We start from the raw sequence: 27845 nt of genomic DNA on the forward strand, positions 1-27845 counted from the left end.
GATCAAAATATAAATGAACTCATTTACATTCTTAACATCAGTGATATAATGAACTCACACAACAAAAAGGTGCAACTTGATCCCTGAGTCCACATTTGGGCCACCTCAGACCTGCCCTGGGAAGAAATCGGTGCATGACCTAACGTGCATGAAGCTAGTGACACCATGGTACGTGTGCATGTGCTAAGTCGCTTCCATCGTGTTCAACTCTTTGCAACCCCATGGACCATAGCACACCAGGCTCCTCTGTCCATGGGATTCTTCAGGCAAGAATACTGGAGTGGGTTGCCGGGAGCCGGCAGGTTTCCAAGCCCCCTTCCAGGAGTGACACCATGGTAGGAATGGCCAATGACACCATGCCGCTCCCATGGAAATGCTGATAGACCTTGGCTGGTATACTCACCCCTAAAAGGATGTAACCCAGCCTTATTCTTTCAGCCTTATTTACCCAAGATGAAGGGCAATATTAGTATGTTGTGCCAATAGAAGCCATTTTGTTTATTTTTATAGGAATATGCCCATCTTAAATTTCTTTTTCATTGGAAAGAAATGCCTGGACAATAGATACCCATTTAAATTGGCCAAGATTTCCCAAGAGCCCCAGCCTTGAGCCCCAAGACTCACCTGTTAACAGCAGACCTTTGCTACTCTGCTTCCCCTAGGGGTACTTTGGCCCCATGGGGCTGAGCAGTGGCTCCCAAACATCACCATGGTGGATGGACAGGGCTCACCTGCACAGCTGCTTCACCCTCTCCTGATTGCTCTCAGCTCTGAGCTGTCTCAAGGCAGCCCCACCAGCCCCCTCTGACCCACCCCTGCCCTCACTGCACTGGGAGTTATATGCATGTCAGCATCCCCTCCCTCACCACATATAAAACTCCTCTCATTTTAGTTTCATTAGGCACATGTTGGCAGAAGAAAGAAGTCTCTTCACATAGATTACAAAAAGGTGAAACATGAATGAAAGCATACCATTAATTAAAGGTATCTGGGAAATACACGAATAGATATAGATATTTACATAGACATAGATAGAGACACAGATTTGAGGAGGAAATGGCAACCCATTCTAGTATGCTTGCTTGGAAAATTAAATGGACAGAGGAGCCTGGCGGGCTGTAGTCCATGGGGTTGCAAAGATTTGGACATGACTTAGTGACTGAGCATAGATATAGATACATAACCTCCTGGTAGGTATTTCTATTTCTCACCCAGATTTCCAGTTCTCTCCTTTCAGGCACATGCCCCATTAAATTCAGACATGGCCGTCTGATTTTTAATTTTTGATTTGGAGTTTGTACTAGTTTAATGATTTTTTAATGGTCCTTGTTGTAATAGTAACCTATACAATCTAGCAAATCAATAAGACAAGTAATACAAATGCTCTTTCACCATGGGAGTTTAGCTCCAGTTTCATATCTCTGTAAACTGACACAAAGTTGGTAGTATTCAGTAGTGACATTAGAATGTGTGTGTGGGCATGCACTCACTCACGCACGTGTGCACAAGGACATGTAAAGAAAACCAATCATTTATAACCCATTGAGCCACATTCAATGCTCATCACGACGATTTTCCAAAAGCATCTAATAGGCATTATCCAAAGATGTGCAACACAGGAAAACGGAGCCAAGTTCTGCATGGCTTTCCAATTAAGTTGCAAGGAGCAAGAACTCACCTTAAAAACCATGAGAAAAGAAGAACAACAATGTCTTAGAAGCTAGATTTCAGTGGTATCTTTTCTAGATACCAAAAGTAAACCAGTAAGCTATTTATATACATATCTATCTATCTACCTATCTGTATGTATGTATTTCAGCCACTGACTACATATCTCAAAAAAAATCTTTACGAGGCCTGAGATATCACATGACACTGAAGACATTTGATAGGCTGAGAATAGCATAAAATCAGTATTTCCATTTTCCAGATTACAGAGAATATAAGAATATCAGTTCTGAGGTTTCTCACAGATAACAACAATCCTATATTTCTATTCCCAGGCCCAGAAATAAAACCAAAATGTTTCCTTGGTAACTTGGAAACCAAAAGTAACTCAATGACTATACACATAATGCAAGGAACAAATTTCTATCCATCAGTCAATTCACTGGAGACTATGAATCCAGCCATATAAACCAAAAGAAAACACCGATATCACGTTTAATCTAAAGCAGCGTCAACTTGAAGCATACAAATTCTTCATTACAGTGCACGAATAGATGGAGACCCGATTTGTTATCCAGACCGAGCTGTGCGCAGGAGAGCCTGGTGCCCCGCCTGCCCCGAGGAAGCCCACGCCCTACCTGAGATGAGTGACACGGTGTCTTTCTCCCATGAGACCACGGTGATGTAGGCCTCCACCGAGGAGGGGATAATGCACTTGAAGACCGCGACATTGCCTCTCATGGTTTTCTGGTCCTCCACACGGACTGTATAGGGCTCCCGTAAAACTGGAAGGTAAGAAGAGGACCCTGGTAACACGCACAGGCTCATTCTGAGAGCATCTCATCTGAATATACACACTGTATCTTTCACATACCAACTGTATCAAGTATAATATTTACTGGAAAAAAAATTTAAGAAACCTGTATTTCATGTCTTAAAAGACTTTCAGTCTCTTAATAATAAACTACATTAAGAACTAAAGGGCATGTGTATATCTAAAAACAGTTTATCTTAATTGAGTTGTTTGCAGATTGTTAAACACGTCAAGGGAGTCTTTTCAGGAAGGGTGGTTGATCCCTAGAAATTATTAAAGATACAACCATAGTTTAAAGACTTCTTAAATAAATGCTCTGTTTGTAAGAATTATATTCTTAAATATATATTACTGGCACACACAAAATAAAACCGTTATTGAAAGTATCCTTCCCTGGCCTCTTCTTATAGAAAGACATTGCTTTTTTTTTTGAAGCCAAGAAAAAAAGGTAGATATTTGTTTAATCCCACAATTATTTCCCATTGTGGAATTAAATGGAATTAAAAGTAATGGAAGAAATCACAAATAATGATTGAAATATTAAACAAGACATAGGTAGTATACTTTCAGTTGAAATTGACAGCATATACAATTACTTACTTGACTTAGACAGTAAGAAATTGTATTGTTTCATGAAACTGGAGTCTGGAATTGTCAAGCATTGACATAATCCAGTGAGCCCAGCTCCTTTTCTTTGTGATTAGTATATCCTCACCCACCTATGTTGGCTTCATCTTTCAACAAATTCTTCTGGTGTTGGGAAGATGAATATAATAGGTCAAGGTTTCATAACTGTAAACCCTCTTATCTTTAACCCCCAGAAAGCAAAGGCTATGTGCTACCATTATATTAGAAAACATAACCGAGGAGAAGCAGGAGTGAGGGAAAATGAGAGTGAAACAGCAATGGAGGAAGCGTCAATTATCAAGCTGACTTTTGCTTGGTATCAAGCATCACTGATTGCTTGACTTTTTCGTAAACTTGACCCACCAAGAGGTTACTGCTGCTGCTGCTGCTAAGTCGCTTCAGTCGTGTCCAACTCTGTGCGACCCCATAGACGGCAGCCCACCAGGCTCCCCCGTCCGTGGGATTCTCCAGGCAAGAATACTGGAGTGGGTTGCCATTTCCTTCTTCGATGCATGAAAGTGAAAAGTGAAAGTGAAGTTGCTCAGTCGTATCTGACTCTTAGCGACCCCATGGACTGCAGCCTACCAGGCTCCTCCATCCATGGGATTTTTCCAGGCAAGAGTACTAGAGTGGGGTACCATTGCCTTCTCCACAAGAGGTTACAGACACATTTATATCTCAGGATTGGCCTTCCAGACAGAAGGAAAGAGCATTTATCTGCCGCTTCTCTCAAGGGTCGAAGGATTACCCAACACAGGGAAAATTCCCCAAAACTTCCAGGTTGTACACATGTGTTATGGAGCAAGTCCCATGTCATCTCATGCTTCCGCATCAACAGGGAAGACCGAGTTTTGTGTGGATCTGTATATTCCTTTTGGGTGGTCAGGGACTCCTGCCTACTCTCAGCTGGTGCTCTGTGAGATCCCCTGCATCTGAAGATGTATTCCTGATGCATCCATGGAGAGAGGACTACTCCCCTTCCTCCTGCTCCTCCACCATATTGTCTTCCTCCAGGATAGCCATTGTTGAGTTTCTCACGTTGTCTACCAGAAAAATATTCATGACAATACCAGAACAATATCTGTGTGTACATACGTGTGTACATGAGGACTTTCAAAAATTCACACAAATGGTAATACATAAAAATAGGAGCCTTGCTTTTTTTCCCCCTTAACTTAATCCAATCTTCCTATGTTCTGTTAAACATCTGCCTAAGAGTCCATTGCCCACTCCAGTACTCTTGCCTGGAAACTCCCATGGTCGGAGGAGCCTGGTAGGCTGCAGTCCATGGGGTCACTAAGAGTCGGACACGACTGAGCGACTTCACTTTCACTTTTCACTTTCATCCATTGGAGAAGGAAATGGCAACCCACTCCAGTGTTCTTGCCTGGAGAATCCCAGGGACGGGGGAGCCTGGTGGGCTGCCATCTATGGGATCGCACAGAGTCGGACATGACTGACATGACTTAGCAACTTAGCAAGAGTCCATTGATAAGGTATATCATAATGGCTTTAAATAATTCTCACTGAATGAATATGTAAAGTTGTTTTTAGTTATTTACTGTTATGAATAACTGATCATGAACATTAGTATGCATTTATCTTGGTTGGTTGGTTTTGGAGCATATTATTATCAACAATTCCTAGAATTAGAATTGCTGGGCGAAAAAGTATTTATATTTTTAATTTTGAAAATTTTCCTCTTAAAAGGTTCTGTCATTTACCTTCCCTTCAACAGTGTGAGAGGGAGTTCACCACATGCTCACCAATAACGGGCGTTAACCAACTTGTTAGTTTGTTAAGAAAAATTATCTTGTTTAGATGTGTATTTATCAATTCTTTATTATGGCATTGCTAATTTGTTGTTAATTTTAAGTGATGTTAACAAAAATTAACAACAAATAAGCAATGCCATAATAAAGAATTGATAAATACACATCTAAACAAGATACTTTTTCTTAACAAAGAAGGCAATGGCACCCCACTCCAGTACTCTTGCCTGGAAAATCCCATGGATGGAGGAGCCTGGTGGGCTGCAGTCCATGGGGTCGCAAAGAGTCAGACATGACTGAGTGCCTTCACTTTCACTTTTCACTTTCATGCCTTGGAGAAGGAAATGGCAACCCACTCCAGTGTTCTTGCCTGGAGAATCCCAGGGATGGGGGAGCCTGGTGGGCCGCCATCTATGGGGTCACACAGAGTCGGATACAACTGAAGCAACTTGGCAGCAGCAGCAGCAGCATAAGTGATGCTGGAGAAGGCGATGGCACCCCAACTCCAGTACTCTTGCCTGGAAAATCCCATGGTCGGAGGAGCCTGGTAGGCTACAGTCCATTGGGTCACGAAGAGTCGGACACGATTGAGCAACTTCACTTTCACTTTTCACTTTCATGCATTGGAGAAAGAAATGGCAACCCACTCCAGTATTCTTGCCTGGAGAATCCCAGGGACGGGGGAGCCTGGTGGGCTGCTGTCTATGGGGTCACACAGAGTCGGACACGACTGAAGCAACTTAGCAGCAGCAGTAGCAGCAGCATAAGTGATGTTGAGCCAATTAAGCTAGCATATTCTCCTTTTCCCAGCAATTTTTCTTCTACAAACAAACACCACCTGGATCTTTTCTTGCATTCTGTCCTTCTCCTTGTTCCCTCAAATGCAATCAGTTGCCTGGCCTGTGGATTCTCTCCCACACTCCCGCTGCTCCTCTAGTTCAAGTGTTCATGATCTTTCATTGGATAATGGTAGTGGCAGGAGGAGATGCTGTTCATCTAGTTTCTTGGATTCCTTCTTATTGTGTTAACTTAGTTGTGGCACTTCTCCTGTGTCTTTATTTCAAGCAGTCTGTTCATTCGGTTATCTTCTAGTTAAGACAGATTAGAAGAAGGTTTAAGTGATATGTGTGGGTAGGTATATATATATATATATATATATATATATATATGGTGTGAAGAAATGAATAGGACCAAAGACATTTAAAGGTATGATCTTATTTATGAGAAATTATTATTTGCTGGCTCTTGAAGGCAAAAGAACAAAATCTGTGAATATCTGTAATTGAATCTTGATACTGTTTTCTTCCTTTTTCAGAGTGTTTACTTACTGATTCTTCAAATGATTTTTAAGTTTCAAAACTAAAAGGTTGTAAGTATTAAAAATTATAAATGTTTAGAGCTTTGCTGAACTTTTAAATGTTATAATCTATAAAGCATTTAATACATTTTCTCATTAGTGTACATGAAAAAAAAATAAAAACAGTTTATCTAACCTCTAAATGTACCCAGATGTGAGTAGTTTTTGTTTATTTTGCTTTGTTTTCTTAACATTGGAGTATAGTTGATTAACAATGTTTACTTTCAAGTGTACAACAAAGAGGCTCAGCCAAAAATATGCATGGATCTATTTTTTTTTTCAAATTTTTTTCCCAGTTATGTTGTTACAGAATATTGAGGAGAGTTCCCTTTGCTGTACAGTAGGTCCTTGTTGGTTATCCATGGATGGACCTAAAGATTGTCATACTGAGTAAGTCAGAGAGAAAGGGAAATATCATATGATGATGCTTATAGTGGAATCTAATAAAAAAAAATGATACAAGTGAAAGTGAAAGTGTTAGTTGCTCAGTTTCATGTCTGACTCTTTGCAACTCCATGGACTGTAGCCTCCCAGTCTCCTCTGTCCATGGAATTCTCCAGTCAAGAATACTAGAGTGGGTTGCCATTCCCTTCTCCAGGGGATCTTCCTCACACAGGGATTGAACCCACTTCTCCTGTATTGGTAGGCAGATTCTTTACCTACTGAGCCACCTGGAATGCAGCCACACCACTGCATTAAAAAAAAAAAAAAAGGGAAGTAGTTCTTAAACTGGAGTTATAATGATAGGAAACTTCCATGTCCTGTGAGGAACAAGGAAAAAAATTTCAGACTATGAACAGAAAGAATTTTTTTAAAAATCAAAAAAGACAACCTCTCCTGGGAATCCTTAAAACTATGTGATAATTATAACAACTCTTTGCAAGTGAATTTCTGACAGTGGCAAAGCAGTTTGGGAAATGATGGTTCTGCTTCCTGTCACTTAGGCAATAATGCTGATAATGGAGCCTGACCAGGCCTCCCAACAACACCTTCTTATGGCCTAGACAGCTAGCTGAGGGGACTTCCACAAGCTAGCTGTCTAGGCCATAAGAAGGGGTGCTGGGGGCCAGTGCCCACCCTGCAAGCCCAACTGCCCAGGTTCAAATCCAGGCCCTACCACTTTACAGTGAGCAAGTTCTCTTCATATCTAGTTAATGATGATTTTGATAAAAAATATCTACCAAGTAAGTCAATGGTGATGACTCAAACAGTTAATGTGGATAAAGCTCCCAGAACCACGCCTGCCGTGAAGAGTTTCAATAAAGCTACTTGGATCCACACCATCTCCCATCTGTCCAGAAGACCCCTGCCTTCAGGATAAGGATACTTCAGTGTGTCTAATCCAGGTTATGCCTCCTTCCACCTCCGTCTGTAAACCTGGGTGAAAGCCTTACTTCTCCAGAGTTTTATTTCCTCATATGTAAAATGAGGGGGTTGGGATAGCAAGATTCAAATTCTGAATTCTGTGAAGTCTATGATTTTTCTAAGATATCCATAGGGACAAATTATCTTACCCTTCAATGAGCTCTCTTAAAGCTTTAGTCATTTATTGGACAAGTCTGAGTCAAGAAAACTGTCCAGGAAATTAACTTCAAAAGAAATAAATATTTTGATAGCTTTAAGAATGAATGTATGAAGGGAAATCTCCTAATAGGCAGCTATAAACAATGCTCTAGAAGAAGCACTTTTAAGATTAGTGGTAGCTCTCCAATATGCTAAGGATTTTAGTATTAGAGTGTCATTACTAGGGCTTCTCTGGTGGCTCAGTGGTAAAGAATCCACCTGCCAAGCCAGAGATGAGGGTTTGATCCCTGGGTCGGGAAGATGTCCTGGAGAAGGAAATGGCAACCCACTCCAGTATTCTTGCCTGGGAAATCTCATGGACAGAGGAGCCTAGAGGGCTCTAGTCCATGGGGTCCCAAGAGTCAGACGTGGCTTAGTGACTCAACAACAATAAAAATCATTATTAGGAGAATTCACAAGAGGATAGCTCCCAGTCTTGCTTTTTAGTATTAGCATTTAATATTTTCCTAACTTGAGAATTTTTTTCATTCCTATCCCAAACCAGAGAGACTTTCAAAAGTTTAGGCATCTTCTGCACTCTTTGTGTAGTGTGATGTGATGGTCCAGGTGGTAGAGCCACACCTGCAGGGGGTTCACTGGGCAATCATTCAGAGTACTCAAGGGCCTGACCTCAGAAATGTCACTGCTATACACAGGGTAGGAAACTGACTTTGTACAGAAAAACGCCTTGATAAATAGCACTCTTGGAGGAGAGGAAGTCTAAAATCATAAATTGGAAAGAAACAACAGACAGATGAACTCATCAAACTCATCAATGAATGAGAATCTGGTCTCAGTGGGAGAGTAGAAGATAGAAAATAGGAAAATGAGCAGAGAACAGAAGAGAACAGGGGACTGGACAGGATGGAAAAAAGCCTGCAGAAAGAATCCATTATCCCAAGGATGAGGTCACCTAAGAAGGTGTAAGAGTCAAATTTAAGTTTGGGTGTCTGCTGATGTCTGTTTCTAAGCTGCAAAATCACTCCATCTCCCCAAAGCTTCAATAAACAAATGGCAACACGTGGTGAACAAATGGTGGGGGAATATCTAATGGGAATCAAGGAAAGGAGTCTCAGACAGGAAAGGGCAGTGACAAGGAACATGCCCAGGGAGAGATGGAAGGGTCTTCCCTCCAGGCATGCACTTATGCATGAAACTGCATTACTGGAACCACAACTTAGAGTGACCAGCTGGGCACCTTCTCTGTTATCACCCACAGTCATCTCCTGGTTCCCCTCATTCATGGAACCCACATAGTACCATGGAGCACCCTCTTCTCTGAGCTCCCCAGAGGCCTCACTAGCATCAGGACCACTGCAGCCTTCAGAGTTTACAACTTCTGTGATTTGGCCTCCTCCCCATATCCCAAGCCGGACCCAGATCTTTTCAAAGCAGGGATGTAGCTATGGTGCATTGAACCCCATCCAGCTCAGAGAGAATGGAACATGGAAGGAAATTCTCCACTCCCCTCACTAGATTCACTCCACAAACACAGACCATGCATCTAGACTTTTACAAAACCATCTTAGAACATTTAACAATGCTTGGGATACACTAAAGCATTTCTACTAATTATATATATATATAATTTTATATATTAATTGATGAATTAATATATAAAAAAACAGAGATTCCCTTTTGAAAGTCTTTCTAACCTTATTGTAGATATACATGCATTAACATTTGAATGTATAGCCATTATCTATTGTTTTAAAAAAGTGACTTGGGTTTTCATTAGAGAGCTCTGTCATATTAATGGAAATATGTTTGTTTCTGGGGAGCCCACAATTTAAAAGGTCCATGCTTATCTATTGGGACATACCTCTTAAGGTAAAACAAAATTCTTCTGAGGACATCATAAACCTCCCAAGAGATTTGTGTAGATTTAGTCTTCAGTCTACATCCAACTACCACTAACCATGGTCATTCTTAAATATCTGCACCAGATTGATTCTTGGACCCCAACCTCTGCAGATACCACATTCCATGGATGCTCAAATCTCTCATATATTGATAATATGACATAGTACACTCAGCCCTCCCCATCTGAACATCTGGAACACAAGTATACTGAGGGTTGACTGTATAACAGAAACTAGGCAAGAAACCCAAAACTGGCAAAAAGTAATTATTGCTTTAAACATGATTGGTGTGTCCTTTACAAGGTGGTGTTACTCAAGTATTGTGCTTTGTGTCCTAGATTGGGATCTTCCCAGGAGCAGACCCTGAGAAGAGGGAAACTCGGAACATAACTTATACCTCAGAGCAACTCCACCTCATGCCAGGAGCTGGGACTTTGTATTCTAACAGCCTGGGGCTGGTTCCCAGGGCCCAAGGGAACTGCATTACCAGGCACTTTCCACTGTCTGTGTGCAGGAGCTCCAGGGCATATGCAATCCTCTGAAAACTGCAAATGTAAGTTCTCAGCCACAAGCCTGCAGACCTGGGGGATCTGACTCTCAACAGCATCCACTACAGTCATTTCAGCGTCTCTTGGTCACTCTGTTGCTGCTGCTGCTAAGTCGCTTCAGTCGTGTCCGATTCTATGTGACCCCATAGACGGCAGCCCACCAGGCTCACCCATCCCTGGGATTCTCCAGGCAAGAACACTGGAGTGGGTTGCCATTTCCTTATCCTATGCATGAAAGTGAAAAATGAAAGTGAACTCGCTCAGTCATGTCCGACTCTTAGCGACCCCATGGACTGCAGCCTACCAGGCTCCTCCGACCATGGGATTTTCCAGGCAAGAGTACTGGAGTGGGGTGCCATTGCCTTCTCCGTTGGTCACTCTACAAGCTGTGAAATCCTTCTCTAGGATGTAATATCATAGCAGGGTCAGAGAGAGAGGATCTATAGTGATATGACTTTGGGGCAAAATCAGGCACATACACTGAGCAAGGGACCACACAGCTAATGTACATTAATCCAACCCTCAATGTTAGACTTCTTTCTTTAAAGTGGAAAAACCGTTTAAATGCAAATAATTAGTAATTAAGGAAGAGCCCCATACCCTTCATTAATTTATGAATATTAATTTAACCACCTGGGGCCAACTACATAATTTGTGGGGCCTAGAGCCCATTCCAATGTTCTTTCCTGGAGAATCCCAGGGATGGGGGAGCCTGGTAGGCTGCCATCTATGGGGTCGCACAGAGTCGGACATGACTGAAGCAACTTAGCAGCAGCAGTCAGCAGCAGCAGAGCAAGATGAAATTCCAAGGCCCTTATTTAGAAAAAAGGGAAAAGGTAAACATATGAATAAAATAAGGGCTTCCCAGGTGGCTTTGTGGTAAAGAACCCACCTGCCAATGTAGCAGATGTAGGTTCAATCCCCGGATCAGGAAGATTCCCTGGAGAAGGAAGTGGCAACCCATTCTAGTATTCTTGCCTAGAAAATTCCATGGACAGAGGAGCCCAGCAGGCTATAGTCAATGGGTTCACAAGGAGATGGATATGACTTAGTGACTGAACAACATTAATAAAATATAAAATGCTTTCTTTCTTCTATGGTCTTGCTCTCGACTTTTTTTTTTTTTTTCTACTTACTTTGCACTCGCTGTGATGCAGGGCTCATTGATGGTCAAGTGAAGATCCTTACAGGCTCCCAGAGCCCACTCCATGACTCAGCGCACACAGCCCACCAGCTGCAGAGCCAGCTTCCTGCGAGTTGCTGGGTTGAGGCACCATGTCACAGCCAGGGATGAGAACGGTAATCTCCCCTTCCCATACACATGGTGCCCCAACCCACAGTGGGAAAGTGATGCCTACGGGACTGCAATCTCAGTGTCTGGACACTCTTGGGTTCTGGATGGGAGGTGGACAAGAGGCTCACCCTCAGCGAGTTACTTGCTAATGCACTGTGGTACTGCCAGCTGGGGCAGAGAAGGCTCCATCACACTTTACTAACTCCACCCACACTTGCCCAGGCCTCCACCAGGAGGCAGAATTCCAGTATTTGCTGGACAGGGCAATGAGAAAGAGGCTGGGAAGGGCTTAGGGTACCAGGGATCACAGGGGCAGCAGTGGTCATTGAGTGTGGCTAGGGAGGTAGAGGCAAAATGGGGATTGGGGCACCAAGAACTTCAAGAGAGATGGCTGAGAACCCATCCCAGGGGGTGGCAAAGGGTGGGACCCTTACAAGAGCTGAAACACAGCTCAAACTCCCTACAAGCCTCAGGAGCATGTCCCAGGGCCCAAAAACACTTCCCCCAGAAAAGACAAATGGAAAGAGGAAAACATTTATATTTCAAGACAGCAACAGCAGAGCTTTAAGCTTGAGGACAAGGCCCTCAGCACTGGGCCCTGTGTGGCTGGCCCCATCCCATGAAGTCAGCCCTGATCCCAATATGTCTATGAAAGAATCAGAGGATGGGGGAAGATGGGATAGAGGGGATCAAGGAGAAAGTTTGGAGAACTGGACATTGACAAGGAAGGCAGGTCCTTTCCTGAAGGCTGGATTCAGACTGTTCCTAACCCCCTTGATCCCTAGGTCTGAAGAGGCAAAATATAAACAAGTGCCCCTGTGTTGGATTTCTTGGGAATACCAGAGGACTTTAGGCAGGTAGAAGGACTTGTGCCTGATGTCTTTCCTGTCAGAGAAATGGTTATCAGAGGTACAATGTAACCCTAAGGCACTGCATCACTTTTATTGAAATTGTTATTTTTTTATTTTCTATTTTGTAGCTGATTACCGAAATTGGGAGATGCCTCAAATTACAAGTTACGTATAGAACACACCCTCATGTCAAGCAGTGCCCAGGGACTAAGGAAATCCCCACACTGTATAGAATAACTAGCTGAAGAAAAGAAGGAAATTCACATGACAGAACAACTAGAAGAAAACAGTCAGACTGTGCATGGGTCTGAAAATGACTAATGGTGACAGGAGTCTAGGGAATCAGGGAAGCTGAGCCTTGGGGTGGCCCTGAAGGACCAGAGGGACTTAGGAGGCAGAGAAGAAACAGGGAGCAAAGAAAAGGTGAGAATGAGCACAAAATATTCTAGAGACTGTGAGATACCAGCCCAGCGCTGTTTAGCTAAACTGCCCTCCCAACCACAACCCCTGTTAACAGCCAACAACAGACTCACAGAGGCTTCTATTTCCTTCATCTGAAGACGGAAAAATCATCTACTCCACATGGTTGTGCAGCTTAGAGGACTTGGCATAATGTCTAGCACACAATCTATTTATTGAGTCTCTCTAACTGCTGGTGGGAGGAACCTGTTTGAGCTACCTGGAGTTGAAATATAAAACACTTTCTGAAGACAGTAAGAGCTCTGGTACCTGCAAGCGGGCCTCAGGAAGAGTACCACAGCCTGTATCTCTTTGATGCAGACTTCATCCTTCTCTTTTCCCATAAATAGTCTTCCTCTCCTTTTCTGGGTCACATGAATGATGAAAAGTTGTCTACCCCACATTCTCAAAATCTCTCAAGTTTTCAGTTTCAATTCCAGAGGACACAGGAACTAATAGACTAACTTGGTGAACTGCCCTCTCTTAGTACAATCATCTGTTACCAGGGATCCAGGACCATTTTCTATAATGAGGATACAAGAGACAATTAAGGGGGTTATTGTGGGCTGGGCAGAGAGGTATAGAGATGCCCACCATATAAGCAGTTATTACTAGCTATTGTTAGGTGAACATCAAGACAACTCTAATATGTCAGAAATGTGCTATCACTGTCCTTTTATTAAAACAACTTTGTATGAAATAACTGACATTCAGCAAGCTGCACGGGGGCTACCCTGGTGGCTCAGTGGTAAAGAATCTGCCTATAATGTAGGAGACTCAGGTTCAACCCTTGGGTTGGGAAGATCCCCAGGAGCAGGACATGGCATCCCACTGCAGTAATCTAGTCTGGAGAATCCCACAGACTGTGGAGCCTGGTGGGCTACAATCCATAGGATGGCCAAGAGTCAGACACGACTGAAGCAACTGAGCACACACACCATAACCAAGATAAAAGCAAATCCATCATCCAAAAGTTGACTTATTCTCCTATGTAATCCCTCCTTCCCATCCTCTTTACAGGCAGACATTATTAAAGATTAGTCTGCATGTTTTAAAAATTTTATGTAAACAGAATCATATAGGACATATATTCTCACCTAGCTTCTTCTATTCGGTATAACAATTTTGAGATTCCTCCCTGCTATTGTCTTATGAATAATTATTTCTTTTGCATTCCCTTGTGTGGATAAATAACAACTTGGTTGTTCATTTATCAAATAAGGCTGCTGTGAACATTCTTTCAAAACTCTTTGTGTGAAAATATGCTGTGGGTAAATACCTAAGTATCAAATGGATGGGATATATATAACAGCTTTGAAGAAACTATCAAACTGCTATTCCAAAGAGACTGTATTATTTACACTCCCACAATGAGTTTCTGATAGAGCTAGGTGCTGTGTATTTTCACTAACACTTGGTCTGGTCATTGTTTTTAATTTTAAATATACAGTTCAGTTCAGTCGCTCAGTCGTGTCCGACTTTTCGCGACCCCATGAATCGCAGCACACCAGGCCTCCCTGTCCATCACCAACTCCCGGAGTTCACTCAGACTCACGTCCATCGAGTCAGTGATGCCATCCAGCCATCTCATCCTCTGTCGTCCCCTTCTCCTCCTGCCCCCAATCCCTCCCAGCATCAGAGACTTTTCCAATGAGTCAACTCTTCATATGAGGTGGCCAAAGTAATGGAGTTTCAGCTTTAGCATCATTCCTTCCAAAGAAATCCCAGGGTTGATCTCCTTCAGAATGGACTGGTTGGATCTCCTTGCAGTCCAAGAGATTCTCAAGAGTCTTCTCCAACAATACAGTTCAAAAGCATCAATTCTTTGGCGTTCAGCCTTCTTGACAGTCTAACTCTCACATCCATACATGACCTCAGGAAAAACCATAGCCTTGACTAGACGGACCTTTGCTGGCAAAGTAATGTCTCTGCTTTTCAATATGCTATCTAGGTTGGTCATAACTTTCCTTCCAAGGAGTAAGTGTCTTTTAATTTCATGACTGCAGTCACCATCTGCAGTGATTTTGGAGCCCCCCAAAATAAAGTCTGACACTGTTTCCACTGTTTCCCATCTATTTCCCATGAAGTGATGGGACCAGATGACATGATCTTTGTTTTCTGAATGTTGAGCTTTAAGCCAACTTTTTCACTCTCCTCTTTCACTTTCATCAAGAGGCTTTTGAGTTCCTCTTCACTTTCTGCCATAAGGGTGGTGTCATCTGCATATCTGAGGTTATTGATATTTCTACCGGCAATCTTGATTCCAGCTTGTGTTTCTTCCAGTCCAGCATTTCTCATGATGTACTCTGCATAGAAGTTAAATAAGCAGGGTGACAATATACAGCCTTGATGTACTCCTTTTCCTATTTGGAAACAGTCTGTTGTTCCATGTCCAGTTCTAACTGTTGCTTCCTGACCTGCATACAGATTTCTCGAGAGGCAGGTCAGGTGGTCTGGTATGCCCATCTCTTTCAGAATTTCCCACATTTTATTGTGATCCACACAGTCAAAGGCTTTGGGATAGTCAATAAAGCAGAAATAGATGTTTTTCTGGAACTCTCTGGCTTTTTCCATGATCCAGCGGATGTTGGCAATTTGATCTCTGGTTCCTCTGCCTTTTCTAAAACCAGCTTGAACATCAGGAAGTTCACGGTTCACATATTGCTGAAGCCTGGCTTGGAGAATTTTGAGCATTACTTTACTAGCATGTGAGATGCGTGCAATTGTGTGGTAGTTTGAGCATTCTTTGGCATTGCCTTTCTTTGGGATTGGAATGAAAACTCACCTTTTCCAGTCCTGTGGCCACTGCTGAGTTTTCCAAATTTGCTGGCATAGTGAGTGCAGCATTTTCACAGCATCATCTTTCAGGATTTGAAATAGCTCAACTGGATTCCATCACCTCCACTAGCTTTGTTCGTAGTGATGCTTTCTAAGGCCCACTTGACTTCACATTCCAGGATGTCTGACTCTAGGTCAGTGATCACACCATCGCGATTATCTAGGTCCTGAAGATCTTTTTTGTACAGTTCTTCTGTGTATCCTTGCCACCTCTTCTTAATATCTTCTGCTTCTGTTAGGTCCATACCATTTCTGTCCTTTATCGAGCCCATCTTTGCATGAAATGTTCCCTTGGTATCTCTAATTTTCTTGAAGAGATCTCTAGTCTTTCCCATTCTGTTGTTTTCCTCTATTTCTTTGCATTGATTGCTGAAGAAGGCTTTCTTATCTCTTCTTGCTCTTCTTTGGAACTCTGCATTCAGATGCTTATATCTTTCCTTTTCTCCTTTGCTTTTCACTTCTCTTCTTTTCACAGCTATTTTTAAGGCCTCCTTAGACAGCCATTTTTCTTTTTTGCATTTCTTTTCCATGGGGATGGTCTTGATCCCTGTCTCCTGTACAGTGTCATGAACCTCATTCCATAGTTCATCAGGCACTCTATCTATCAGATCTAGGCCCTTACATCTATTTGTCACTTCCACTGTATAATCATAAGGGATTTGATTTAGGTCATACCTGAATGGTCTAGTGGTTTTCTCTACTTTCTTCAATTTAAGTCTGAATTTGGCAATAAGGAGTTCATGATCTGAGCCACAGTCAGCTCCTGGTCTTGTTTTTGCTGACTGTATAGGGCTTCTCCATCTTTGGCTGCAAAGAATATAATCAGTCTGATTTCGGTGTTGACCATCTGGTGATGTCCATGTGTAGAGTCTTCTCTTGTGTTGTTGGAAGAGGGTGCTTGCTATGACCAGTGCATTTTCTTGGCAAAACTCTATTAGTCTTTGCCCTGCTTCATTCTGTATTCCAAGGCCAAATTTGCCTGTTACTCCAGGTGTTTCTTAACTTCCTACTTTTTCATTCCAGTCCCCTATAATGAAAAGGACATCTTTTTTGGCTGTTAGTTCTAAAAGGTCTTGTAGGTCTTCATGCTGCTGCTGCTGCTGCCGAGTAGCTTCAGTCGTGTCCGACTCTGTGCGACCCCATAGACAGCAGCCCACCAGGCTCCCCCATCCCTGGGATTCTCCAGGCAAAAACACTGGAGTGGGTTGCCATTTCCTTCTCCAATGCATGAAAGTGAGAAGTGAAAGTGAAGTCGCTCAGTCGTGTCTGACTCTTAGCAACCCCATGGACTTCAGCCCACCAGGCTCCTCCATCCATGGGGTTTTCCAGGCAAGAGTACTGGAGTGGGGTGCCATTGCCTTCTCCAGTAGGTCTTCATAGAACCATTCAACTTCAGCTTCTTCAGTGTTACTGGTTGGGGCATAGACTTGGATTACTGTGATATTGAATAGTTTGCCTTGGAAACGAAGACAGATCATTCTGTCGTTTTTGAGATTGCATCCAAGTACTGCATTTCGGACTCTTTTGTTGACCATGATGGCTACTCCATTTCTTCTGAGGGATTCCTGCCTGCAGTAGTAGATATAATGGTCATCTGAGTTAAATTCACCCATTCCAGTCCATTTTAGTTCGCTGATTCCTAGAATGTCGATGTTCACTCTTGCCATCTCTTGTTTGACCACTTCCAATTTGCCTTGATCCATGGACCTGACATTCCAGGTTCCTATGCAATATTGCTCTTTACAGCATCAGACCTTGCTTCTATCACTGGTCACATCCACAGCTGGGTATTGTTTTTGCTTTGGCTCCATCTCTTCATTCTTTCTGGAGTTATTTCTCCACTGATCTCCAGTAGCATATTGGGCACCTACTGACATGGGGAGTTTCTCTTTCAGTATCCTATTATTTTGCCTTTTCATACTGTTCATGGGATTCTTAAGGCAAGAACACTGAAGTGGTTTGCCATTCCCTTCTCCAGTGGACCACATTCTGTCAGATCTCTCTACCATGACCCACCCCTCTTGGGTGGCCCCACGGGCATGGCTTAGTTTCATTGAGTTAGACAAGGCTGTGGTCCTAGTGTGATTAGATTGACTAGTTTTCTGTGAGTATGCTTTCAGTGTGTCTGCCCTCTGATGCCCTATATGGGGGGTCCCCAACATCTGGAATACAGACCAGTGCCTCCTATCAGGTCGGCCATGTCATTAGATTAGATATAGTGCACAATAAATGCAATGTGCGTGAGTCATCTCAACTACCTCTTCTAGGTCCTTTGAAATTTCAACACAAATTTTAGAATCACCTCATTAATTTATATTTGTTATAAAGAAAGGCCACTGGGTTTTCACTTGGGTTGTATTGACTCTATAGATCAATTTGGAGAGAAAGGACATTTAACAATACCATATTCTCTACCTCAAGAAAGAAAAAACAGCTTTTTCTCTGCTTTCTCTTCTCTCAGAACTATTTTGTAATTTTTAGTGTGTCTTTCACACTTTACATCATGCTTATTCCTAAGTATTGCTAGGTTTTGGATGCTATTATACAGAATTTTTTTTTTTTTCTATTTGCAATATGACTGTGTTTTGTGTGTTTGTGTGGGTGTTGGTCTTGTATAGCACCATATTGATAAACTAGCTCACTTACTGGTTCCAGTAAGATGCTGCACTCAATATGCCAGCAAATTTGGAAAACTCAGCAGAGGCCACAGGACAGGAAAAGGTCAGTCTTCATTCCAATCCCAAAGAAAGGCAATGCCAAGGAATGTTCAAACTACCGCAAAATTGCACTCATCTCACACGTTTGATCAAAGTAATACTCAAAATTCTCCAAGCCAAGTGTCAACAGTAGTGAACTGTGAGCTTTCAGATGTTCAAGCTGGATGTAGAAAAGGCAGAGGAACCAGAGATCAAATTGCCAACATCTGTTTAATCATCAAAAAAGCAAGAGAGTTCCAGAAAAATATCTACTTCTGCTTCATTGACAATGCTAAAGCCCTTGACTGTGTGGATCACAACAAGCTGGAAAATTCTGAAAGAGATGGGAATACTAGACCACCTTACCTGCCTCCTGAGAAATCTGTATGCAGGTCAAGAAGCAACAGTGAAAAGTGGACATGGAAAAATGGACTGTTTCTAAATTGGGAAAGGAGTACGTCAAGGCTGTATATTGTCACCCTGATTATTTAACTTCTATGCAGAGTACATCATGTGAAATGCTGGGCTGGATAAAGTTCAAGCTGGAATCAAGACTGTCGTGAGAAATATCAATAACCTCAGATATGCAGATGACACCACCCTTATGGCAGAGAGCAAAGAGGAACTAGAGAGCCTCTTGATGAAAGTGAAAGAAGAGGGTGAAAAAGCTGGCTTAAAACTCAACATTCAGAAACAAAGATTATGGCATCTGGTCCCATCACTTCATGGGAAATAATGGAAACAGTGAGAGAATATTTTATTGGGCTCCAAAATCATTGCAAATGGTGACTGCAGTCATGAAATTAAAAGATGCTTGTTCCTTGGAAGAAAATCTATGACCAACCTAGATAGCATATTGAAAAGCAGAGACATTACTATGTCAACAAAAGTCCATCTAGTCAAAGCTATGGTTTTCCCATTAGTCATGTATGGATGTGAGAATTGGACCATAAAGAAGGCTGAGCACCAAAGAATTGATACTTTTGAACTGTGGTGTTGGAGAAGACTCTTGAGAGTCCCTTGGACTGCAAGGAGATCAAACCTGTCAGTCCTAAAGGAAATCAACCCTGAATATTCATTGGAAGGACTGATGCTAAAGCTAAAGCTCCAATACTTTGGCCATTAGATGCAAAGAACTGACTCATTAGAAAAGACCCTGATGCTTGAAAGATTGAAGACGAGAGAAGAAGGGGATGACAGGGGGTGAGATGGTTGGGTGGCATCACCAACTTGATGGACATGAGCTTGAGCAAGCTCCAGGAGTTGGTGATGGACAGAGAAGCTTGGCGTTCTGCAGTCCACAGGGTCACAAAGAGTTGGGCACGACTGAGTGAACTGAACTGAACTGAGCCTTTTTGGTAAAGATCATCTAATTTTTTTAATTGATTGTTAGCATCTATAAATAAAAACAGATGAACTTTTTTCTTTACAACTGGGTTGCATTTAACCTATTTTTCTTGCCTTTTTGCACTGGCTGCAAACTTCAGTATAATAGAATTGGTGAAAGCGCACATCCTCATTCTTGAAGGAAAGCACGTTATCATTCACCACTAAGTATGATATTGGCTGTGGCATGAATTTTTTACCTTTTTAAAATCGAATTTCCTTCTACTGCTAGATTTCTGGGGGTTTTTATCATAAGAGGATGCTATATTTTGTTAATGATTTTCTGTACCTATTGAAATGTTCACATAGCTTTATTTTTAATATGTCAGTATGGTGAATTGCCTTGGTTAATATTCAAATGTGGAAACAACCTAGCATTCTGGAGATGAGCCCTTTTAAAATGTGGTTGAATTCAATTTGCTGAAATTTTGTTTAGCATTTTTACACACATATTCATGACAAATATTTACCTTTGTTTCTCTTATAATATCTTTGCCTTGTTTTAGTGTCAGGGTAATGGTGATCTCAGAAAATAATTTGGGAAGTATTCTTTCCTCTTCAAATTTCTGGAAGCATTTGCCTAGAATTTTCATTATTTCTTCCTCAAATATTTGGTGGAATAAAGAGTGAATCCATTTTCATTGCAGGGTATCTTTCTATAATGAATTCAAATAGGGATAGGACTCTTCAGTTTATTTCTTCTTGAATGAGTTTTGGCATTTTGTTTCTTTCAAATTGTTTCTCTTTTTATTGAAGTTGTTTGATTTATTGACACTCCCATATCTTAATATTTGCTTATTATAATTTAAATGTATAGAATGATAATTATTAGAGAATACTGATTCAGTTCAGTTCAGTCGCTCAGTCATGTCCAATTCTTTGCAACCCCATGAATTGCAGCACGCCAGGCCTCCCTATCCATCACCAACTCCCAGAGTTCATTCAAACTCATATCCATTGAGTCAGTGATGCCATCCAGACATCTCATCCTCTGTCATCCCCTTCTCCTCCTGTCCCCAACCCCTCCCAGCATTAGGGTCTTTTCCAATGAGTCAACTCTTTGCATGAAATGGCCAAAGTATTGGAGTTTCAGCTTGAGCATCAGTCCTTCCAATGAACACCCAGGACGGACCTCCTTTAGGATGGACTGGTTGGATCTCCTTGCAGTCCAAGGGACTCTCAAGAGTCTTCTCCAACACCACAGTTCAAAAGCATCAATTCTTCGGTGCTCAGCCTTCTTCACAGTCCAACTCTCACATCCATACATGACCACTGGAAAAATTATAGCCTTGACTAGACGGATATTTATATATATATTTATATTTATATATATATTTATAGTTATATATTTTTATATATATATATATAAAAGCAATCTCTCTCATTCCTGATAATTTGTCTTTGCTCTCATTTGCTCTTCAGTCTAGTCAGCTTATCAATGTATTGATTTTATTGAACATTCTCAAAATGAAACATTTTGCTTCATAGATTTCCTCCATTTTATAATACATTATTTTCCACTCTTCTTTATTATTTTCTTTTTGCTTATATTGGTTTTAATGTATTCATTTTTCTGAAGTTAAGATCATTTTTTTTAGTGATTGCTATTTGAGATCATTTTTCATTTCTAATGTAAGTTTTTAAAACTTATTTCTCCCCCTAAACATTGCTTTAGTGGCATTCCTCAGATCATTAGATACTGTACTTTCATTTTTATTCAGTTCAAAATACTTTGTCATTTACCATTTGTTTTTTCCTTTGACACCATTTAGAAGTGTGTTATTTTATTATCCAAATATTTGGAGACTTCCCAGAGATCCTAGTGTTAGTGATTCTAATTTACTCCCATTGTAGTCAAAGAACATACTTTATATGACTAATATTTTTAGAAATTCATCTGAAATTTGTTTCATTCATAATATGATTTTAGTAAATATCTGTGTGTTCTTAAAGAGAATGTATGTTGTGCTATCCTTAGATGGAATGTTCTATCTTTAAATGTCAGTTTGGTCAAGTTGATTAGCAGTGTCATATAAGTATTCTTTATTCTTGCTCATTTTCTGTCTTATTCTGCCAGTTATTAACAGAGGGTTATTAAAATCTCCAACTATAAATATTGATTTGCCTATTTCTTCTGGCAGCTCTAACAATTTTTACTTCATATATTTTGAAGTTATCTCTTGGATAAATAAAATTTATAATAGTCATACTCAATTAGCTGACCTTTTTTACATAATGGCCTTCTTTAGCCTTGGTAATATTCTTTGCTCTGAAACATACTTTGATATTAACATAGTCACTCCAGCTTTCTTTTGATGTTTTCTTTTAATTAGACTGATACGTTTGATGATTTGATTTTTCTCTGTGTGCTATTGTTGTTTCAGATAAAAGGGTAAATTTGGTCTCTGCTACTCCATTTCAGCCCTAAGCAGAAGCCCCAGTCAAATGTTATTAACCACAGTCTACTAAGGAGAAAATAGTCACTAGAAATTTTTTGACTTGCCCAAGGTCATATAGCTGATTACTATTTGCTAAGTAGAAATACAGCATGGGCAGAGAAGCAGTACTTCACATAACCCATCTGCATTTCATCCCTAGGACAAAAGGGACAAGTATTTTATGTGAAGGAGAACGAGGACAGCTTATTAAGAAGACATGATGGATGAAACTTCCCCGTTTTGTTGACAGTCAAACCTAAGTCAAAGTCACTGAAAACTGTTAAGAATAAGAATTCCTTGTACATATAAAGGAGAGATTATGAGACCATTTACCTAATGGATTATTCCAAAAAATTCCCAGTATCAGTCTAGAGGGACACTCTGACATTTAGGATGACCTGATACACAGGAAATCAGTCCTGAATGTTCATTGGAAGGACTGGTGCTGAAGCTGAAACTCCAATACTTTGGCCACCTGATGTGAAGAACTGACTCATAAGAAGAGACCCTGATGCTGGGAAAGATTGAAGGCAGGAGGAGAAGGGGACAACAGAGGATGAGATGGTTGGATGGCATCACTGACTCGATGGACATGAGTTTGAGCAAGCTCCGGGAGTTGGTGATAGACAGGGAAGCCTGGCGTGCTGCAGTCTACAGGGTCCCAAAGTGTCGGACATGACTGAGCATCTGAACTAAACTGAACTGATCCGCAGGCAGGTCCCCCTGAGTCAGAGCTCAACCTGCTCAGATCTGCTACACAGTCATCTCTGTGGAACATACACATCCCTCCCCTGCCCTTCTGAACAGCATCTACATAAAAATGGTGACACCAGACTGTCCAACATTCAGTCAACAATCTAAAAGACTATTATAACCATTGTGCATCCATGCTCAGTCATTCACTCATGCCTGCCTCTTTGCAACCCCATGGACTAGAGCCTGCCAGACTCTTCTGTCCTTGGGATTTCCAGGCAAGAACATTTTAGTGGGTTTCCACTTCCTCCTCCAGGGGATACTGCTGACTCAGGGATCAAACCCATGCCTCCTGCATCTCCTGAATTAGCAGGTGCATCCTTTACCACTGTACCACCTTTCTGTACCATAATGTGTTCGTAATAAGAAGTGAGAAAGGAAATCTCATTTGGACAACAAAACACCCATCTTGTAAGTTCAAAGTGACACAGACATCATGTGCTTCCGTGGCTTTAGATGTCAAGAATACCAGGACACAAACAGCCATCATGTAACTCCTTGGAAGTGGGAACATAGCTTAGATGCCGGATAAGATGATGGAATTTCCATCCCTGTAAAACCTACGCGGTAGTGCAAAAACAATCAGTTCTATGACAAATTTAGAAAATAGCAGTTAAAACAGAAGTAAGCATTTAATTCTTTTATCTGACAGGAAACCCAAGACAGAAATAGATTAGCACAGACAAGTATAGTTGTTTGGTTTGAAGTTCAAGATTTTACTCTAAGTGATACGCTGTAGTTTATAAATATGTTTTTATGACACATCATTAAACTTGTTAGCCTGCCAGGTAAAAGGCATTCACTGTGTCTCCCTGTTTGTCAGGTTTAAAAGTTCCTGTACAAATTTCATTTGCTTCATTTTAATTATTTGGGATATCAACTTTTCATATCTTTGATTAAAGCCAATTTTTTCTTCCTTTCTTAAGTGCATTTTTGTGCACATCTTGGAATTCACGAGCGTGTCATGGAGATCAAAATATAGCTGGGAAATGAGTAGCTAGCAGGATGAGTCACAGTCTAATGTCTGATTGCTCACATCAAAGAGATCATATGCAGAAATTCAGAAACATTTCATATTTTGCTCATGTTATGATGTCTTCAAATCTCACCTTCACACTTGCTGCAGAAATTATTACAAAGTTCTCCCAGCTACCTGGTGTATAAGACAATCATCAAAGTCACATTCTCGTCTATTCGTCATTATGCTCTGCCAGTCTGCCATAGTATTTGAAAGGATAGGCTTAAAAAAAAAAAAAAAAAAAAAAAAAAAAAAAAAAAAACCACTGCTTGCTAACTGGAGTCTAGCTGTGTGTATGTTTTTTCAGGCTTGATTAAACCTATAGCATGACACAATATGTCTTGTCTGTATAACTTCTGATGTCTGTGAACGTCAGGCTGTATTTTTGGTTTGGCTGGTAGCTATGGCAATTAAAAAAAAAATACAGTATGATGTTGAAAGGAACATTATCAATTCAGGGTTTATTTACTGACAACATTCCAGCAACACGTGATGCAGTCAAAACTGTTAAAAGACCCTTTTGTATTTCACACGGAATATAAGAATATTAGACTAATGCTGTTTCACTGACAATAAACATTGATGCTATGGCTTTATTCCAGTTCAGTTCCTTGTCCTCTGCTCTCCCTTTGTCTTCCTATCCTCCACCTCCACCCTCTGCCTCTGAGACAGTGGAGGGGAAGGAACAGAAAAGGGAACAGGAAACAATGACTTGGAGACACTCAAGTGTCAGTTACTGTATTGGTTGGTCAAAATACAAGTCTGGGTTATCATTTAGACTTTTGCAACTCGATATCACTAATCTGAGTTTTAGTTCCAGCAATATAGGCACTCCAAAATCTGAAAAAGATGCTCTGACATCTCAAAGCAGCCATCAGTATCACATTGAACTGATGAAAAGGTTTTCATCGATTCTTGGATGATATTTTTTCCCTCCTCAGTTTTTTACACATACTCAGCAAATTTCGTAGTGCCTGGAACAGAGGCCAACTTTTGTTATAAACTCTGACTCAATTTGTCCATTGTCTGACTCCTTCATTAGGATTATGTCCACACAGACACACACCAGGCCTTTTTTTCCCCATCTACTCCCTGTACCTGGAACAGAGCCTGATTCATTACAGGAGCTCAAGGACTATTTGTTGAGTGGCTACATTAAAATTGAGCCAAGAGCTGTACAGAAAACTTAATGCCACGGAAGTATTTTCCCCACTTCCACAGTGTTTGGTGATCTATAGAAACAGTTGTCAGGGTTTACAAATGCATTGAACACTTTTGCATGCTAAGTTGCTTCAGTTGTGTCCAACTCTTTGTGACTCTATGGGCTGTAGCCCACTGGGCTCCTCTGTCCATGGAGTTCTCCAGGCAAGAATACTAGAGCTGCCATGTTCTTCTCCAGGGGATCTTCCCAACCCAGGGATCAAAACCACATCTTCTGCATTTTCCTACATTGGCAGGTGGGTTCTTTACTGAGAATCCCAAACACTTTTGACATACACGTTATTCAAACAGCAAAATGTTGAATGATAAGAAAACTATCTCATAAAAACAAGAAGCTAAAGGTGATATTTACAGTATTTGTGTGTTTGTTTCACTGGGAGAAAGAACCAGTTAATTAATTTTTCTAGCAATTAATTGAAACTAAAACCATTTATTCCAGCGTTTTCATTTAAGGCACTCTGACATCTCAAAGCATCCATCAAAATAATGAACTAATGACAGGATTTTCACCGGTTCCCAGCTGATGGCATGCTAGTACTTATCATTGCGCACCCAGACCCCCAGCAGGCACAGAAGGGATAAAGCTGGAGGAGCTGTACTCACCAGCCTTGATGTGGACATCCTGACTTCTAATTTTCCCTGAAGGATTTTCAGCTGTGCAATAGTAAGTATTATCATGGATTAAGGTACTAAAGCTTGAAGGAGGGAAGGGGAAAATCTGGAGAGTGCCGTTGGGGTGGACGTGGCGGATTCCGGGGACATCGTAGATCTCCTCGCCCGTCGCCAGGTACCATCTGAGAGACACAGGAGGGATCCCTGCTGCGGGGCAGGGCACCAGGGTCCCCGTGGTGCTCGCAAACACTACCTCTTGCAGAGATGCATTGACAAAGTAGAGGCTGGAGTGAAGGTCCTCACTGAAAACTGCAAGGAGACAACACAGGAGTGTCAGCAAAGTGCACCTTCTGCACTCATCTTTCAACATAGAATATCAACACTTGCCATGTCAACCTAGCTCAAGAGGTTATTTGGAGAAACAGTCACAAGGCTCAACTAAAACTTAATCGTTCAAAATTGCTCAACCTACCACGGACAGAGAGGCACCAGCTTCATTTCACAATTTGTTCACAAATTAAGTTATGGATGTGCTCAGTGGTGTCCGACTCTGCAACCCCATGGACTATAGCCCACCAATTTCCTCTGTCCATGGAATTTTTCAGGCAAGACTACTGGATTGGGTTGCCATTTCAGACTCCAGGGGATCCTCCAGACCCAGGGATCCAACCTGTGTCTCCTGCATCTCCTGCATTGGCAGGTGGGTTCTTTACCACTTTGCCACCTGGGAAGCCCAACACAAATTAAGTTAACCTGGAACTTAAACTTTGAATAGGTGACTTTTCAGCCCCGTGTCTAGAGCCCTATTGTGTCTCCATGGTACTGACCACTATTGGAATTTATTTTGGGTTTTGTATTCATTTATTGTTTGTTGACCTGTCTAGAATGTAAAGCTCATGAAACAAAGCCATAATTTGCTCACACTATTGCCTAGGGCACAGAGCAAAACAAGGCATGGGGGGTTCATAAGGAGAAGCTACGTGAGTGAATCACTAGATCTGGTTGCTAGAATCAAATTGCTCTGGTTGAAAGTGTACATTGAGAACTAATTTTGAATGAAATTAGTCCCAAGTTTTTAAAATTAAAATTGAAGATCTGGATGTAAAGCATTTTGGAAAGGCCAGTTGGTTTTCTGAAAATCCAATCCAATCAACAATGTGATTTTTCGTTGTTATTGAAAATATGTTGCAATAATAAAGAGAACTTTGACAAAAGTATCATTCAATTCCACCAGCCTATAGCAAATTCTGTTTCACTTACTCTTCTGGTCCATCCACCTACAGCCTACAGGGTTAAACTATGTCATAATATGAACACATGAAACAGGCAGTTGTTACAGACTCTGCTTCATACTCTTAACATTATTTCATACACATAATGTCATGTTTCAGACTTCACAAGTACAGATGACTCTGAACAACACTGATTTGAACTGGGTGGGTCTCTTATACACAGGCAGTTTTCAATAGGAAATACTACAGCCTTATACCATCCTTGGTTGGTTGGATCTTTGGATACAGAGGAACTGTGGACAGAGAGAGCAGACTGTAAGTTATAGGTGTATGTACATTTTATATAAGATGATTTTCTAAACTAGTTCCCTCACTCGGGCTGCTTCAGTTGTTTCTATTTTAATTACTACAAATAAAATGTCTTCAAAGTTTCCAGGAATTTATTGAGACACTACATTGTACTCATTGACAACTGTGGAGTGTTCTTTCCATGAAGCAAAAAAATCCAACTTCTAGAATCCAAAAATTAAACAAAAGATGTACAAGTGCAATGAAGACCCTCTTCTCAGACATGTTTCTGGGTGGCTTTCTAAAAACAAATTCATACCCTGTCACCTGTTCACAAGAGAGTAAAGGAGTCCTGCGCTATGCTTAGTCACTCAGTCATGTCCGACTCTTTGTGACCCCAGGGACTACAGCCTGCCAGGCTCCTGTGTCCATAGGGATTCTCCAGGCAAGAATATTTAAGTGGATTGCCATGCCCTTCTCCAGGGGATCTTCCCAATCCAGGGATTGAAGCTAGGTCTCCCACATTGCAGGCAGAGTCTTTAACATTT

General features: G+C 41.3%; 1 protein-coding gene across 1 annotated transcript in view; it reads right to left on the reverse strand.

Annotated features, from left to right (window-relative positions):
- DSCAM (DS cell adhesion molecule) overlaps positions 1-27050 on the reverse strand; it is a 697188-nt gene extending 670138 nt beyond the window's left edge. The window contains exons 1-3 of the mRNA XM_055570128.1: positions 27038-27050; positions 25769-26086; positions 2307-2453 (exon numbers count right to left, since the gene is read on the reverse strand). Coding sequence (XP_055426103.1) covers positions 2307-2453; positions 25769-26086; positions 27038-27050 — 478 coding nt within the window. The remainder of the gene's footprint in view (positions 1-2306; positions 2454-25768; positions 26087-27037) is intronic.
- Between the last annotated feature and the right edge of the window lie 795 nt (positions 27051-27845).

Source organism: Bubalus kerabau, chromosome 2 (assembly GCF_029407905.1).
Source record: "Bubalus kerabau isolate K-KA32 ecotype Philippines breed swamp buffalo chromosome 2, PCC_UOA_SB_1v2, whole genome shotgun sequence".
Taxonomy (NCBI): domain Eukaryota; kingdom Metazoa; phylum Chordata; class Mammalia; order Artiodactyla; family Bovidae; genus Bubalus; species Bubalus kerabau.